Here is a 15,649-nt window from a genome sequence, read left to right as displayed (position 1 = left end):
ATACAAATGTAGATTTAACAATAATAAAAATAAAAAAATGATAATATACGAGCAAACTTACAACATTTAAATTAATAATATATCAAGACAAAATGCTTTTAAGTATGTACTTTTAAGCCACATTTATAAGTAAAAATAACTTTTTATGTTCAGTACATAAATAATGTATCTAGTCGATCAAGTACATTAATTATTTCATGAATTTAAAAATTATTTTTTGTTTATAAATGTGAGAGGAAGAAGTGTATGATAGGATCAAAATATTCACATCATAAACCTTCTAGAACAGCAATACATTTGTTTATATTTTTTATGAATAAATTATCTATCACTTTAAACTTATCTGAAACTCCATGTGCGTACCGCTATTGTTTCCTATAAAATCCAATATCTTACACATCACCATTCACTCTCTATCTTCATATTATATTATCCAATTAAATTATTCACACATTCTCTCTTATTTATATCCTACCCTAAAAAATTTCTTCTCATTCACTTTTCTCAATAAACCTCAAAAACCCATTTTCTTCTGTATACTCTACCATACTTTCAATCCTCCAATAGATAACAACCCATCAATCAAGTTTCAAACTTTCTTTAATTTCATTATTTTCAATTCGTGGGTCATCAAAAAAACAGTGAAGTTTTGGTTTGTTTTTTTGTTGTCAAAACTGTTGTGTTTTGTTTTGCTACTATGGAGTTGATTTCATGTTTACCAGAAGACATAGCACGAGAGTGTTTGGTTCGAGTTTCATATCAAGAATTTCCGGCAGTTGCCACCGTGAGCAAAGGGTGGCAAACGGAAATTCAGACGCCGGAGTTTCGCCGTGTACGGAGGAGTACAGGTCATGCTCAGAAAATCCTAGTCACGGTTCAGTCCAAATTTGATTCTGAAAAAAGCAAAACCGGTTTATTGGCTAAAGCTACAGCGAACCCGGTTTATAACTTGAATGTATTGGAAACTGAAACGGGTATATGGAGCGAGTTGCCAATGGGACCCGAATTATGTGAAGGGTTACCCTTGTTTTGTCAGATTGCGGGTGTCGGGTATGATCTAGTTGTTATGGGTGGGTGGGACCCTGATTCATGGAAAGCTTCAAATTCGGTGTTTATTTATAGTTTTTTATCTGCTAAGTGGCGCCGCGGGGCCGATATGCCTGGTGGGCCCCGCACATTTTTCTCTTGTGCATCAGATCATGAAAGAATGGTCTATGTGGCGGGAGGACACGATGAGGAGAAGAATGCATTGAAGTCAGCATTTGCGTATGATGTGGTAGATGACATGTGGATCCCGCTTCCTGATATGGCGAGGGAGCGCGATGAGTGTAAGGTTGTGTTTTGTGCCAAAGACAATGGCTCTGGCACAATCAAAGTTGTTGGTGGATATCGTACGGAGATGCAAGGGCGATTTGAACGTAGTGCAGAGGAGTTTGGTGTAGCCACGTGGCGGTGGGGTCCAGTCGAGGAGGAGTTCTTAGATGATGCCACATGTCCAAGGACTTGTGTTGATGGTTGTGATTTGGAGAGAAAAATGTACATGTGTAAGGGTGATGATGTGGTGGCATTGGATGGTGAGACATGGCAGGTGGTGGCCAAGGTACCTAGAGAGATAAGAAATGTTGCTTGTGTGGGAGCTTGGGTAGATGCATTGTTATTGATTGGGTCTAGTGGGTTTGGAGAACCTTATATGAGCTTTGTGTTGGACCTAAAGAGTGGTGTTTGGAGTAAACTTGAAAACCCAGAAAATTTCACTGGCCACGTTCAATCTGGCTGCCTTTTGGAGATTTAAGAATTTTGTTTTGTTCTAATATATTACAGTGTAAATATGAAGCAACATTTTTGTTTTCTTTTGTTAAGCTACTTCCCTTAAACTTTGAGAATGTTTACCTATTCTATGAACGAGTTGTGTAAATTGAACTAATTTCTCTGTTAACAATTACAAGTTACTGCCTATAGCAGGTTAAACTAAGCTCTTAACTGGTAGTAACCAGTCACCACTAATTACATAGATAAAGCTATGCTATGATACTCCTTTAATACATATAAAGCTTAATTCTTGCTTGCACAGCCGTGTTAGTAAAAATATTGCACTACATTCATGATAGAGACATAAAGTGCAAGGACAACATATCTAATTGTAGTAAAATCAGATATATTACTATATAAAGGGGTCCAAATTGTTCCAATGCGTATTTTTTTAGTTATCTAGAGTTGCAAATCAACCCAATGGAACAAAATATGGTAAATTGCTTATAAGAGATAGAAGAAAATTGAAATGTTGAATGAGTGTCATTTTGCATTCAGACGCAAGATTTTGTATGTATTTTTGGGGCTTTTGTTTTGCGTTCAGGCAGGGTCTCTCTTTGTTTATTTTAGGTTTAATTGCACTTTTGGCCCCCTATGTTTTAAGAAGTTGCGATTTTGGTTCCCTAACTAATTAAAATACCAAACAGCCCCATATATATTGGATCTTTGGCAGTTTTGGCCCTCTCACTAATTAAAATACAAAACAACCCTCTATGATTGGATATTTGACAGTTTTGGCCCCCTAGACCAATTTTGACTCGGTCAACGCTGACATGACACTTCAAAGCCGCCACGTGTGCATTTTTTTAATTAAAAATAAATAAATAAACCACATATAAATTAAAGAATTAAATAAATCAAGAAAAAAAACAACAAATAATTAAAAAAAAAATAAAAAGAAAGAAAAAAAAAGGAAGGAAATCGTGTTCCAAAATCTGATTCTCCCTCTTCTTCCTCTCATCTCTCTAAAACACTGATTCTCTCTCTCCAAAACCCTTTGTTCCAAAATCTTGAAGTTTTATCACCACCGTGGATTTGCTCCCATTGAATTTCTCTCGTATTCGAATTGTAACCAGAAACACGAGGAAGTAAAGTGGCATTATAATTTTTCAAACACAGGTAAACTAGTTGTAGCATTCACGAACATAGTTGATGAGAAAATATAAATAGAAACTATCATTATACTTTTGATAATGTAAACAATATGTGATTGTTCTGATTTTTTGGGAGATCATCAAATTGATAATACAGGGAGTTCTTATTCATGCATTCAAGGTAACATGTAGGAGTTATTGTGTCTCGGACGAGGAGTTTTAAAACACTTTTTAACTGATTCAAGAATAGATATTCATACTATTAAAGATTATTCAGATATTCTTGCATTATTCATGCTGACACTGATAATATTGCATTTATAACTGCAAATTAACAAATAACTGAGCCGTTTATAATAAATATACAGATTGGAAACGACATAGTAAGGGAAGAAAAAAAAGAATTCATATGATAAATATATCATGCTATTGGATTGTTAGGGAACAATGGAGGTGTAATTCTTATTCAAGTTATGTATAAGCAACATGTAACTAATATAGCTGCCTTGTTTTGTGCCCTTTATATATGTCAAAGTGCATGTGATATGCTCATTTTTCTTTTGATAAAAATGAAACTTTCATTTCGTTCAATAGAACATTATTTCATTATTGTGCTTGCATTGAGCTACTCATCCTTTTTCCACTTTTTCCATGCTTCTGTCAATGGAGCAGGTTCTTGAATCAGTGTTTTAGAGAGAGATGAGAGGAAGAAGAGCTAGAATCAGATTTTAGAACACAATTTTCTTCCATTTTTTTTAATTATTTGTTTTTTTTCTTCATTTATTTAATTTTTTAATTTATATGTGGCTTTTTTTATTTATTTTTAATTAAAACAATGCATACGTGACGGCTTTGAAGTGCCACGTCAGCGTTGATCGAGTCAAAATTGGTTTAGGGGGCCAAAACTGCCAAAGATCCAATACATAGGAGGCTGTTTTGTATTTTAATTAGTTAGGGGTCCAAAATCACAACTTCTTGAAACATAAGGGCCAAAAGTGCAATTAAGCCTTTATTTTATTTACTTGTTTATATTACACTGAAGACTCACTTATATAATATTGTATTATGCAGAATTAATCTTGTGTCAGTTGTTTGTTTTCTATTTATGTTTATTTTCTGCAGCTGCAGTTGTACTGTTTAATCTGTTTGTATTCAACTTGAAGTTAAAAATGGAATTGAATTCAAACAACGATGACTACCTACGAGTACTTTACCTACAGTACAGGCTCACAATTATTACAACAACGAAGTATCATATTGAAAATTAAAACGGGCACGGTTTGTGGAACAACTTTAATTTCTTCATCATATTCAAAATTAAAACCGTTATCATAAGAGAAGACCTCGTCATACGATGCAAGTAAGTATGCATGTATTTTATTTTAATTGTCTTTATAATTTGGATTAATTTTGATTTTCGTTGTAAAAAAATACTTTAAAAAAGGTCTCTGACCCCATTTTATGTCTGACTTGGCATGTTATTCGCCACGTGGCAGTTGCTGACTGTGAAACAGTCAACGTAATTAAAAAAATTTAAAATAAAATTCTGAAAATTAATTTTTTAATTTAAAAAATCTGAAAATAAATTTAAAAATCATAAAATAATTCCAAAAATAATCTGAAAAAAAACTTTGAAAATTAAAATTTTCAAAAACTTAATTTTTTGACATAAAAACTATTAAAATTTGAAAAAAAAAATGTGAAAATTAAATTTTCGAAAAATAGATTTTTTTTTTTAATTTGAAAATTATATATTAAAATTTTTTGGAAAGTAATGACAATTATATTTTCAACAATTATAAATATAAATTTTTTGAAATAAATTATAATTTAAAAAAAATCTAATTTTTTGCTCTTTTTTTTTTCTTTCAGATATTTCTGAATATATATTATTTTGAAAATTATACAAAAAATAAATCATAAAATTATTTTAATATTTTAAAATTTATTTTCAGATTTTTTAAATTGTTTTTTATTTTTTTTAAATTTATTTTATTATTTTTTAATTTTAAAAACAATTTTCAGATTTTTTTTTTTAATATTATGTGGCATACCACATGGCAAAAGTTGCACAGTCAACAACTGCCACGTGGCTAAAACCATGCCAAATCAGTTGAATAGTGGACACAGTGTCCTTTTTCAAACAATTTTTTTTTTTTACAAGGATGTATATCAAAGTTTTTTTTTATAGAGACGAAAATCAAAACTGGACCAAATTACAGGGACGATTATCATATTTAAGCCTCATTTTAAAAATACATTTCTTATCCAAAATGACAACCTTACTTTTAATGCCCAATCTGTCTCTTATGTCTTTGATACTTTGCCCTTTAACGCTTCTCATAAACCTTATAGAAACCCACACACGTATTTCTTAACACTCTTTTTTTGTGCATATATAATCACTCTAAACTTTAAATTTATCTTAAACTACATGTGCCTAGTGCTTTTGTTTTCTATAAAACCACACACATCACCCTCCATTCTCTATCTTCACACATTCACCTTCCATTCTATAAAATCCAATACTCACACACACTCTTATTTATATCTTACATTAAAATTTTCAATTTCATTCAACTTCATAAACCCATATGTATGCATATTTTTTCTCTACTTTGCAACACTTCGAATCCACCAAGAGCTAACACCCAGTTATTCAATTCGTGGGTCATAAAAAAAAAATGAAATACTTGTTTTCCTTTTCATTTTCAAAATTGTTTTGTTCTACTACAATGGAGTTGATTTCAGGTTTACCAGAAGACATAGCACGAGAATGTTTGGCTCGAGTTTCATACCAATAGTTTCCGGTGGTTGCCTCCGTCAGCAAAGGGTGGCAAACAAAGATTCAGACACTAGAGTTTCGTCGTGTACGGAGGAGTGCAAGACATGCACAAAAAATACTTGTCACGGTTCAGTCCAAGTTTGATTCAGAAAAATGCAAAACCGGTTTATTGGTTAAAGCTACAACGAACCCGGTTTATAAGCCGAACGTATTGGAAACTGAAATGGGTATTTGGAGCGAGTTACCAATGGGACCCGAATTAAGCGAAGGATTACCCTTATTTTGTGAGATTGCAAGTGTGGGGTATGATCTAGTTGTTACAAGTGGGTGGGTCCCTGATTCTTGGAAAGCTTCAAATTCAGTGTTTATTTATAGCTTCCTATATGCTAAGTGGCGCCGCGAGGCCGATATGCCTGTGGGCCTCACACATTTTTCTCATGTGCATCAGATCATGAATGAATGGTCTATGTGGTAGGAGGACACGACGAGGAGAATAATGTGTTGAAATCAGCGTTTGCGTATGACGTGGCAAATGATGTGTGGGTCTCGCTTCCTGATATGGTGAGGGAGCGTGATGAGTGTAAAGCTGTGTTTTGTGCTGGAAACAATGGCTTTGGCACGATCAAAGTTGTTGGTGGGTATCGTATGGAGATGCAAGGGCGATTTGAACGTAGTGCGGAGGAGTTTGACGTAGCCACATGGTGGTGGGATCCGGTTGAAGAGGAGTTTTTGGATGATGCCACTTGTCCAAGGACTTGTGTGGATGGTTGTGAATTGGATAGAAGAATGTACATGTGTATGGGTGATGATGTGGTGGCATTGGATGGTGACACGTGGCAGTGGTGGCGAATGTACCTTTGGATATAAGGAATGTTGCTTATTTGGGAGCTTGGGAAGGTGTACCTTTGGAAAATTGCTTTTCTAACATAGGATACTTCCTATTGACACAAATAAATGACGCTTTTACCCCCAGCGGCAGTTAACTGCCGTTAGGCCATGCGCCGACAGTTAACTGCCGCTGGCTTCCAGCGGTTGTTAACTGCTGTTGTGTTCGTGATATATTCAAAAAACTGACTTTTCTTTAATACACATTTTTTATTTGAATTTTCGTATTTCATATAAATAAATAAATACAAATAAAAACTAAAATAAAGGAACGCAAGTAATAGATATAAAATCACATTTTATTAATATAATAATACATTTACAATGGGGTAAAACTAAATCTGCTTCGTCATACCAATAACATTAAAAATAACATCTTCGTCGTACATTTATTCCTTAATAGGTGAAGTCATCTTTGTCACACCAATAACATTAAAAATAACATCTTCGTCGTACATTTATTCCTTAATAGGTGGAGTCATCTTTATTCCTAGAACTTTTGAATACTCGTCTCCAAGATACTCATACAAGACAACACCAAGATGACCCAAAAAATATTGTTCCTCACCTTTGCACTCTTGTTGTTTAATAATACATTTAAGGCTAAAATATGGTTTTAGTCCCTGCAAATATGCCTCGTTTTGATTTTAGTCCCTGGTAAAAAAAAAAATTGTTTTTGGTCCCTGCAAAATTTTTTGTTTTTGAAAATAGTCCCTGACCTCACTTTTGTGATAATTTGCATACGTGACACATTATAACCGAACCAATTTTATAGTTTTTGGTCCCTGCAAAATATTTTGTTTTTAAAAAAGGTCCCTGCAAAATTTTTTGTTTTTGAAAATAGTCCCTCCCAAAATTTTTTGTTTTTGAAAATAGTCCCTGGAGGGACTATTTTCAAAAACAAAAAATTTTGCAGGGACCAAAAACAATTTTTTTTTTTACTAGGGACTAAAATCAAAACGAGGCATATTTGCAGGGACTAAAACCATATTTTAGCCTACATTTAACTACCGTTTGGGTTAAAACAAAGAAAAAAAAAACACAAATCATTAACCCTAAACCCTAAATCCTGAGGTAAACCCAATTCAAAGAAACCTCTTGAAATTTTTCAAATTTTCAAAGAGGCTTATTTCAAAGAAAGGCGAATGATGACAAACCAACATTTTGTAGAAGAAAGAGGAAGAATGAGAGTAAGGAGGAGAGAATGTGAGGAAATGTGAGAATGTGAGGGTTTTTATAGGGAAAAATGTAGAAAAAATAGGTAGAATGTTGAATAAAGAGATTAAATAAATGATGGAAAAAGAGATTGAATGATGGAAAAAGAGGTTGAATGGTGAAAAAATAGTTTGAATGTTGAAAAAATAGGTTGAATGAATGATGAAAAAGAGGTTGAATGATGAAAAAGACGGTGCATCCCAGAACGCACATAGCGGCAGTTAACTACCGCTGAGTGCCAGCGGCTGTTAACTGCCGGCGGTTCTCTCAACGGCAGTTAATGTAACAACCTATTTAATTATTTAATTATTTTGTGGAATTTAGAGTCTAATTATATGACTTATTTGATTATGTGAAAAGTTGTTATGTTGATATGTTGTTATGTGGCTTTATCTTATTTAATAAGATATGATTTAAAAATAGAATAATATAAGTTGAGGGGCTGTTTTGAAAATTAGAAGAGTTTAGTGGATTAAGTGGAAATAAGATAAAGTAGGTTAAGATTTTATATATAAGGAAGAGTCAGAATTTAGAAAAAAAAAGAAGAATACGTGAAAGCAGTTTTTGGGAATAAACCAAGAGAAGAGAAGAGAGAAAGCGGTAGAGTCTTGCGATCGATCAACCTAAGGTAAGGGTGAGACTAACTTTCACTAATTCTAAGTGTATGATTTTGAAAATTGAATTTAGCAAGTTGTAGGTTGTAGTTTTGGGAATTTGGAAATTAGCGTTAGAAGTTGATTTTGGTTAATTTAATAGTAGAAATCTGTTGAATTGATGTAGAAATAGTGTTCAGACCTTAGATGATTCATAGTACAATGATTAGAATCAGTTTTGGGGTTAGAGATATGGAATTGGGAGAGTTTTGCTGAAACCTGGGTTCTGCCCGTAGAGCATATCGTCATCGCTCGCCATAGCGAGTAACCCTTGTCGCCTCGCGAGTGAACCCATTCATCGCTCGGCATTGCGAGTGAATCGCTCGCCATAGCGAGTTGCCCAGTGAGAAAATATGATTTTTGCAAATTAATGTTTAGGGTCAAGTTTTATATGGTTTTGAGTGCCTTAACATGTTTAGAAATGATTAGGCAAGTTTTTGGATCAAAATTGGGGACAGGGAAGTTAAAAATGGGATTTTGAGTGAAAAATGTCAAAACTCCCGAGAGCCATCAGTTTTAGCTCGCCACGACGAGTACCTTGTTCGCCATAGTGAGTACCCTTTTTGTTGAACTCGCCATAACGAGCAGAGTGGCTCGCCTCGCAAGTTACTCAGTGGCAGTCAGCCTTACTTAGTGTTCTTGCGATCTTTGTCGCACGTGATGTTCTGAGTTGGTCTTTGGGGTAGGAATGTAAGTTGTTTATAATTGTATTGTCTTTCAGTGAGTCTGAATTAACATGATTATTGTTGTTGGATAATTTGAGATACATATATTATGTGGAAATTGTATGATATAGAAATATTGTTGTTCATATCGTTCAAGTTGTTATTATTAGTGTTGTTATGTTGCAAGTTGTTGATGTTGTTGTCTTTGCTGTTGTTGATTATTAATATCATTAAGTTGCAAGTTATGGTCAAAGTCGCTAAGTTGTAAGTTGTTGTTCCAAGATGTTGAAGTCGTATAAGTTGTTGAAGTTGTCTAAGTTGTTGGTTGATGAGTCCATGCATACTCATTAAAGTTGAGGGTTTGATGCCCTGTGAGCCCTTTTGTGCTCTATACGTTGAGGGCTTGATGCCTTATGAGCCCTTTGTGCTCTATATGTTGGGGGCTTGATGCTCTGGTTGGTACCACATGCATGATTAAGCTGTTGTAGTTGCATTGTCGAGATGATGTCGTTGTTGTTGCATTGTCGAGTTGATGTCGTTGTTGTCGCATTGTCGTTGTTGTTAAGTTGTCAAATATCAATGAGTTGTCAAAGAAAATTTATGTGAAGAATTAATATTATTAATTGATGTTGTCTATGTTGTTAAATTCTATTGATGAATTATATGCTTATTATTATTGAATGTGAATCTCACCCCTTCTGCGTGAATGTTGTCTCTACGTGGGTAACGTGCAGATAATCAGGAATAGCTGTTGAAGTGAGTTGACTCTCTCACGCGTCGTCTTAGGGTCGCTCTGATACGTAACGGGATGGAGATCTTACTTGTTTTCCATGTGTTACGTATTTGCTATGATTTTATGTTGATGAATCACCTAGATTGAATTTTAATAAGTTGTTTATGTTGAGGCCGTTGTGCCATTACGTTGAAATATGAATGTTTTTCGTTGCAATGTATTTGAATTGTTGACATGTGATGTTTTGAATAAATAGTAATTATACTCTATTTATCTATATTAAAGATGTGTGACATCCTGTTGAGTTGATTACTCTGATTTTATGTAAAAAATTTCAAGTTGGAAAAACGGGGTGTTACAGTTAACTACCGCTGGAGGCATTTACGTATTTTACTTGTGTCAATAGGAATGTTTCATTGTCAAAAAAGCAATTCTCTACTTTTGTTGATTGGGTCTTGTGGGTTTAGGCAACCTTATATGGGCTTTGTTTTGGGCCTAAAGAGTGGTGTTTGGAGTAAACTTGAAAGCCCATAAAACTTCATCGGGCACGTTCAATCTGGTTAGGGATGGCAATGGGTACTCAATGGGTAGGGTACTACAGTGCCCGTCTTCATATCCGCATTTATAAAAAAATACCCGTACCCGTGCCCGTACCCTCGTGGGCAACAACTTTAGTCCCCTTTCCCATACCCTATGGGTACCTAAGTGCCCATACCCGCACTTTAACTATGGAAAAACAAAAAAAAAACATCACAAATGAAATAAAACTACGATCCCAATTTTTTAAAATTAACTCATAAAATAATATAAACCGTGGTATTTAGTCAAATAGAAAACATCCAAAATATCCCTAAAAAATTATACACCGGCATGATGGAGTTGTTGTTGTATTAAGCAGTTGTTTGGTTTAAGTTTAGGTTTAATTAGGCTTAAATAGTTAAATAAATAAATTAATTATACATAAAAAATAAATAAATAATTTATAATATTATATAAATATGTATATGCGGGGTTGCGGGTCTGGGCAGTATAGTACCCTTACCCGTGCCCATACTCATAAAAGCGGGATTTTACCCTACCCATTATGAATATTTTTTGCGGGTACCCATTGTGTCTGGGTCCAATTGCCATCCTTAAATCTGGCTGTCTTTTGGAGATTTAGAATATAGTTTTCTTCTAAGATATACTAATGCAAGAGAATTGCTCTTCTCCCATATGTTTTTTTTTTCTCATTTCCATCCTACGTGAGTTAACTCACGTTGAAAATACACCTGCGTGAGTTAACTCACGCTTGGTTATTATGATGGAATGAACAAAAACAAATGGGAGAAGATAAATCTTAATGTAAATATGAAGCAACATTTTAGTTTTGTTCGAGTAAGCTACTTAGCCCTAAAGTTTTGAGAATTTTTACCTATTCTACGAACTAGTTGTATATATGTGTACATAACGATTCATATAGTAAAGTTTATTATATTTCTTGCCTACAATGCTAGACAAGTAAAGTAAATTGTTAGCAAACAAATTTCACTAAATTCTTGATAGAGACATAAAGTACAAGGATAACAAAAAAACAAGATAAGAATTAATCATTCATATATTTGGACATTTAATTTAATTTGTTTATCATAGACTTAGTTTTAGTCAAATCGGATATAGTACTCTATTGTTTTAAGTGGGGACAAAACTGTTCCATTACATAATTTTCAGTTAATTATACCCCAGATTCAATCTACTGTCACTTGCCCCCCTCAAGCAATCCACTTGGACTAATATTAACATTATTTTTAGATGTATATGTACAACATGTGACATTAGGATAAACTTTGGACAACACACTCTACATAAAGTTACCTTGAAGGCAATAATTTAACACTTTACTGGTTAACAATGAAATATAATTGGATGAGTGATTTGATCACTTTAATGTAGTTGAATATGCCTTCCCATGTGATGATTGTTTATAATTTAACACTAGTGACTAGACTTGATGTCATTGTTGTTATCAATATCAAGACTTTTAGCATCTACAAGCTTTGTGGTAATTATCTCCAATGGTTGAACCTGGACTGAGCCTCTTGTGTGCTCTATAATTTGCTTCAATTCTCTACCTTTACCCCACAAGACAATGTATAAACCAATCACAATCAATAATGATCCTATTACACTGAAATTTTGAAGAAAAAGTTTAGGACAATAATAATTTAAACTAAAAGTATAACAAATTAATAATAGACAAATGTTAATTTGTGCTCTCAAAGACACATGTTAAGGAATTCATTATAGAAATATATGTATCAAAAGTCGTGCAATCAACTTCTTAAAAGTTAAATTATCATGTTTTTCAATGCAAAGTTGTTCATTTTAGATTCCTTAACATGTGCCCTTAGGGCACAAGTTAACATGACCGTTAATAATAATATCTGTTAAATGTTTGAACCTTCCCAAATGTAGCCTTTCATCTAGTAGGAGAGACCCTCCAATAGCCACTAGAATAAGGAAGAGGGGGTTGAAAACAGAAGCATAAAGTGGGCCTTTTATGCATACACACCATGCAATGAGAACCCAAACTATTCCTGAGGCCACAATACCCTGATACAAAATATCGTTAGTTTATGTGTAAAAATAAGTAATTTCATTAGCCAATACCAATATTTTCTTGAAAGAAATTAATTTTTTGCAGTGATAAGGTAACACTTTTCGCACATGCATCCGATTAAGGCATGTCAAACAGAGCTTTGTAGAGAGATATATTTAAATTTAGGGAACTTCTACGGTACACTCAGAAATTTTAGTGTATCGATACTCTTGTTTTACAAAATTTATAAATTAACGATCATTTTTATAAAATAAAAGTTAGTTGTCAATATTTATATTTTAGAAAACGTCATATCATAAGAAAAAACATCATTTCATTATTTATAAGGATCATATTAAAAAATTTAATTTTGTAATAAAAATTTGTAAAAATAAATTTTATTTCGTCGAAGTTTTTGATAAATAAAATTTAATTATTATAGTTGTCAATGATAGAAAATAATAATTTTTCTTCAAAAAACAACTAATTTATTATTAATTTAATGAATTGGTATACCGATACACCCAAATTTATTGGATATACCATAAAATTTATCTTAAAAGTGATATTATAAAGTGATTTATTTGGATGCATGTGAAAAAATTACATTGTCGGTTTATATAAATTAAACCCTTCTTCAAAATGTCGGGTCACTAATTTGAATAACCTAAGTTTTGTCTAACAAAAATTCCACAACGATCCGAATCAAAATTTGAATATAACTTTGAGAGGTGTCCCACATTTAATATCCAACAATGTCCTAAATAATATGACTAATGAAGATAACATATGAAAAACAGAGGGAAAAAACATTTGATATAGGCAATGTACCGAAAAAAGTGCAGTGAAAAGTTTGATATCCCAGCCAAGCTTCCACTGATTCCAATCATCTCTTTCTTTAAATAAAGCAAATATAATTGATTGAATGGAGGCCATCACGGACATCAAAGCTGCACTTGTATAATGCCAAGGAAACTTCTCACTCATTCTAGCCTATAAATAATATAAAAATATATATATAATTGATAGTAAATATATAATTGATTTTGTAATACGATTATCCGGTAAAAAATTATTTGAGGTGTTATATTATTAAGTTTGACACCATGGTGTCAATTGATCCTATATCATATATAAAAGTATTTACACATTCATATAAAAGTAGTATCCTATCCTAATATGAAATGAATTAGGTGTTACCTGAATTATCAACCATATTGAATATGATATACATGTGCCTAATGCAAGAGAAGACCCCAAAATATTATCAGCAGACACATTTTTTGGTTGTTGATGTTTCAACAAGTTAATATGAGTAGACCATAGGTGAATCTCAATACTTTTATAGAATGTGAGAATCATTGCTCCACTAATTCCCAATAATGTTCCAACTATCTTGGCCTTCCCTGTTAATGTTCCAATGTTCAATCTTTCCAATCTGAATTTTTTTTTTACAAAAATAGTAATAAGAGTTGGGAAAAAATATCTTGACATCAAAATTATTAATGTTCAAATACGCGCAGTGTCCATTGTATTTTGCGTATTTTTAAAATATGTATAAAGTGTAGAAGATAAAACATATAAGAGAGACCGAACCGAGGTAAACACATTCAATGTCACGTAACGTAAGGTGTCCATGGTATGAAGGCTTACGTACCCAAAACAAACGGCTAAGATAAAGGTTGCAGCAGGAATGAAATTGTACATGACTGTAGCATATGTTACACCTGCCAAAACCACTACTTCAACGTATAAATTTTGTTGTAAGGTTGCCCTGAATGATCCATGTTGCAAATGTTAAGATAAAATAAAATAAAATTATACACATAAAATGATATTGAATCAACTAACCCAAATAATCCACAAAGAAATGCTTGAAAAAGAACTTCAGCTGTGATCTTTGGGTTGCTCTTCCTGTTGAATTAAAAACAAGTATATAGTGCTTCAATCCATCAATTGTGTTATGCTCTAAAAGACTAATGAATCTTAATGTAAGTAAAATGCAGTTAAAGTGGCACCTCTCGACAAAGTAAGCAAGAGGAACCATGAAAATGGATGCAAAGAGGTAGCGATAAGCCACAAGTACACACAAACTCATTCCATCATTTGCTACCAATTTGTACAATATGCCAACCACAGCATAAGCAAGTTGAACCAACACCATTAGAAATGCTGCCTTGAGGCCATCTATGAATTTCAAAATAGATGGCATGCTAGTTAGAGGGTTATTAACATATATGTTAATCAATCTATGTCTTATAATCACTCTATGTTCTATATTTGTGAACATGTAAATGTATAATCATCTCTCATGTGGCACAACCAAATGATCTTGGAACATCTTTATATATATATATATATATATATATATATATATATATATATATATATATATATATGTGTGTGTGATTATGGAAATTATCCAAATTAACATGGATGAATTCAAGGTGCCAACACTTTTAAAATGCCTCATTGGCAGTAGCAAGAAGACACATATTCTATGGACACAACAAAGAGATTGAGTAAAAAACAAGAAACAGCAAAGAGGCAGATTTTATCCAAAAAAAAAAAAAAAGGCACCGTAATGGAAAATTTATCAAAGAATTTTAAATTCTTTTATTAATTTAATTTGAATTAAATGATTTAATATTTTTATATTAAACTAAATTAAATCAATATTATTTTCTCTTTTCATTAATTAACTACTCAACTCAACGAGAGACTTTTTTTTTTTCTTCAGGAGAATGCTAATCGATGCCCCAAGCACACCGGTTACGGAACCAAAACAAGTAACTTTGTACAAAAAAGTAGTGTGATTATTACTTCATTAAAAGTAAAAACTTACATTTTCAAGGCAAATTTTCCATTTGAGGATTCCTTAAGCAGTGCCCAGGGAGGCACCAGTTAGCAAGACTTTTTTTCTTTTTTTTTTTTTTATTCCTTAATTTCTTTAGGGTTTGTCTAACACGTGCAATAGACAAACCCATTTCTTTAATCGATATTTAAATTTCTTTGACCAAAGCATTAAACATAATATAATATTTGGAAATATTTATTGAAATACTAAATAGTTTTTTTATTATTAATGGAATAACTTCCAACATATCAATAATTTTTAATTTAATCACTTAAAAAAAATTAAAATTTTTAATTTAATATTTTACATGCATTTTGTAAAGTATCCACCATTTCAAGCAATACTACTAACTAACAGTTTTAAGGGGAAAAAACT

The 15,649-nt window shown here is 32.6% G+C and overlaps 3 protein-coding genes across 4 annotated transcripts; 2 read left to right on the top strand and 1 right to left on the bottom strand.

Annotated features, from left to right (window-relative positions):
* The first annotated feature begins 405 nt into the window (after window positions 1-405).
* On the top strand, window positions 406-1,939 carry LOC11433560 (F-box/kelch-repeat protein At1g80440). The gene has a single exon (XM_003597742.4). It carries the CDS (start codon window positions 698-700, stop codon window positions 1,790-1,792), a length of 1,095 nt encoding a protein of 364 aa, XP_003597790.2. The 5' UTR covers window positions 406-697; the 3' UTR covers window positions 1,793-1,939.
* Window positions 1,940-5,638: 3,699 nt separating this feature from the next.
* On the top strand, window positions 5,639-10,440 carry LOC25487936 (F-box/kelch-repeat protein At1g80440). The gene is given in 5 exon segments (XM_024775720.2): window positions 5,639-6,101; window positions 6,104-6,526; window positions 6,529-6,585; window positions 8,612-8,705; window positions 10,268-10,440. Coding segments are annotated over 5 exon segments (1,173 nt in total). The 3' UTR covers window positions 10,404-10,440.
* A 962-nt stretch (window positions 10,441-11,402) lies between these two features.
* On the bottom strand, window positions 11,403-14,744 carry LOC11421501 (WAT1-related protein At1g25270). Of its 2 annotated transcripts, none has more exons than XM_003597740.3 (7): window positions 14,436-14,744; window positions 14,269-14,331; window positions 14,075-14,191; window positions 13,618-13,855; window positions 13,249-13,410; window positions 12,280-12,431; window positions 11,403-12,006 (listed from the first exon to the last, which is right to left on the bottom strand). In XM_003597740.3, the coding sequence occupies exons 1-7, from the start codon at window positions 14,705-14,707 to the stop codon at window positions 11,814-11,816; spliced, it is 1,197 nt and encodes a 398-aa protein (XP_003597788.2). In that variant the 5' UTR covers window positions 14,708-14,744; the 3' UTR covers window positions 11,403-11,813. The 2 variants fall into 2 exon arrangements, with proteins under 2 accessions (XP_003597788.2, XP_024631980.1); XM_024776212.2 differs by having other exon boundaries at window positions 11,812-11,950.
* Between the last annotated feature and the right edge of the window lie 905 nt (window positions 14,745-15,649).

This window comes from Medicago truncatula, chromosome 2 (genome assembly GCF_003473485.1).
Source record: "Medicago truncatula cultivar Jemalong A17 chromosome 2, MtrunA17r5.0-ANR, whole genome shotgun sequence".
In the NCBI taxonomy this organism is placed as follows: Eukaryota; Viridiplantae; Streptophyta; class Magnoliopsida; order Fabales; family Fabaceae; genus Medicago; species Medicago truncatula.
This window is presented reverse-complemented; position numbering and strand designations above follow the sequence as displayed.

Excerpts from the sequence above, each read along its gene's own strand:
- LOC11433560 (XM_003597742.4), top strand. The coding sequence starts at position 698 with ATGGAGTTGATTTCATGTTTACCAGAAGACATAGCACGAGAGTGTTTG.
- LOC11421501 (XM_003597740.3), bottom strand. The coding sequence starts at position 14,707 with ATGTTCACAAATATAGAACATAGAGTGATTATAAGACATAGATTGATT. Across the intron at positions 13,411-13,617 it reads CAATATGGTTGATAATTCAG|GCTAGAATGAGTGAGAAGTT; the intron begins GTAACACCTAAT and ends TATTATTTATAG. Across the intron at positions 12,432-13,248 it reads TTTTCACTGCACTTTTTTCG|GGTATTGTGGCCTCAGGAAT; the intron begins GTACATTGCCTA and ends ATTTTGTATCAG.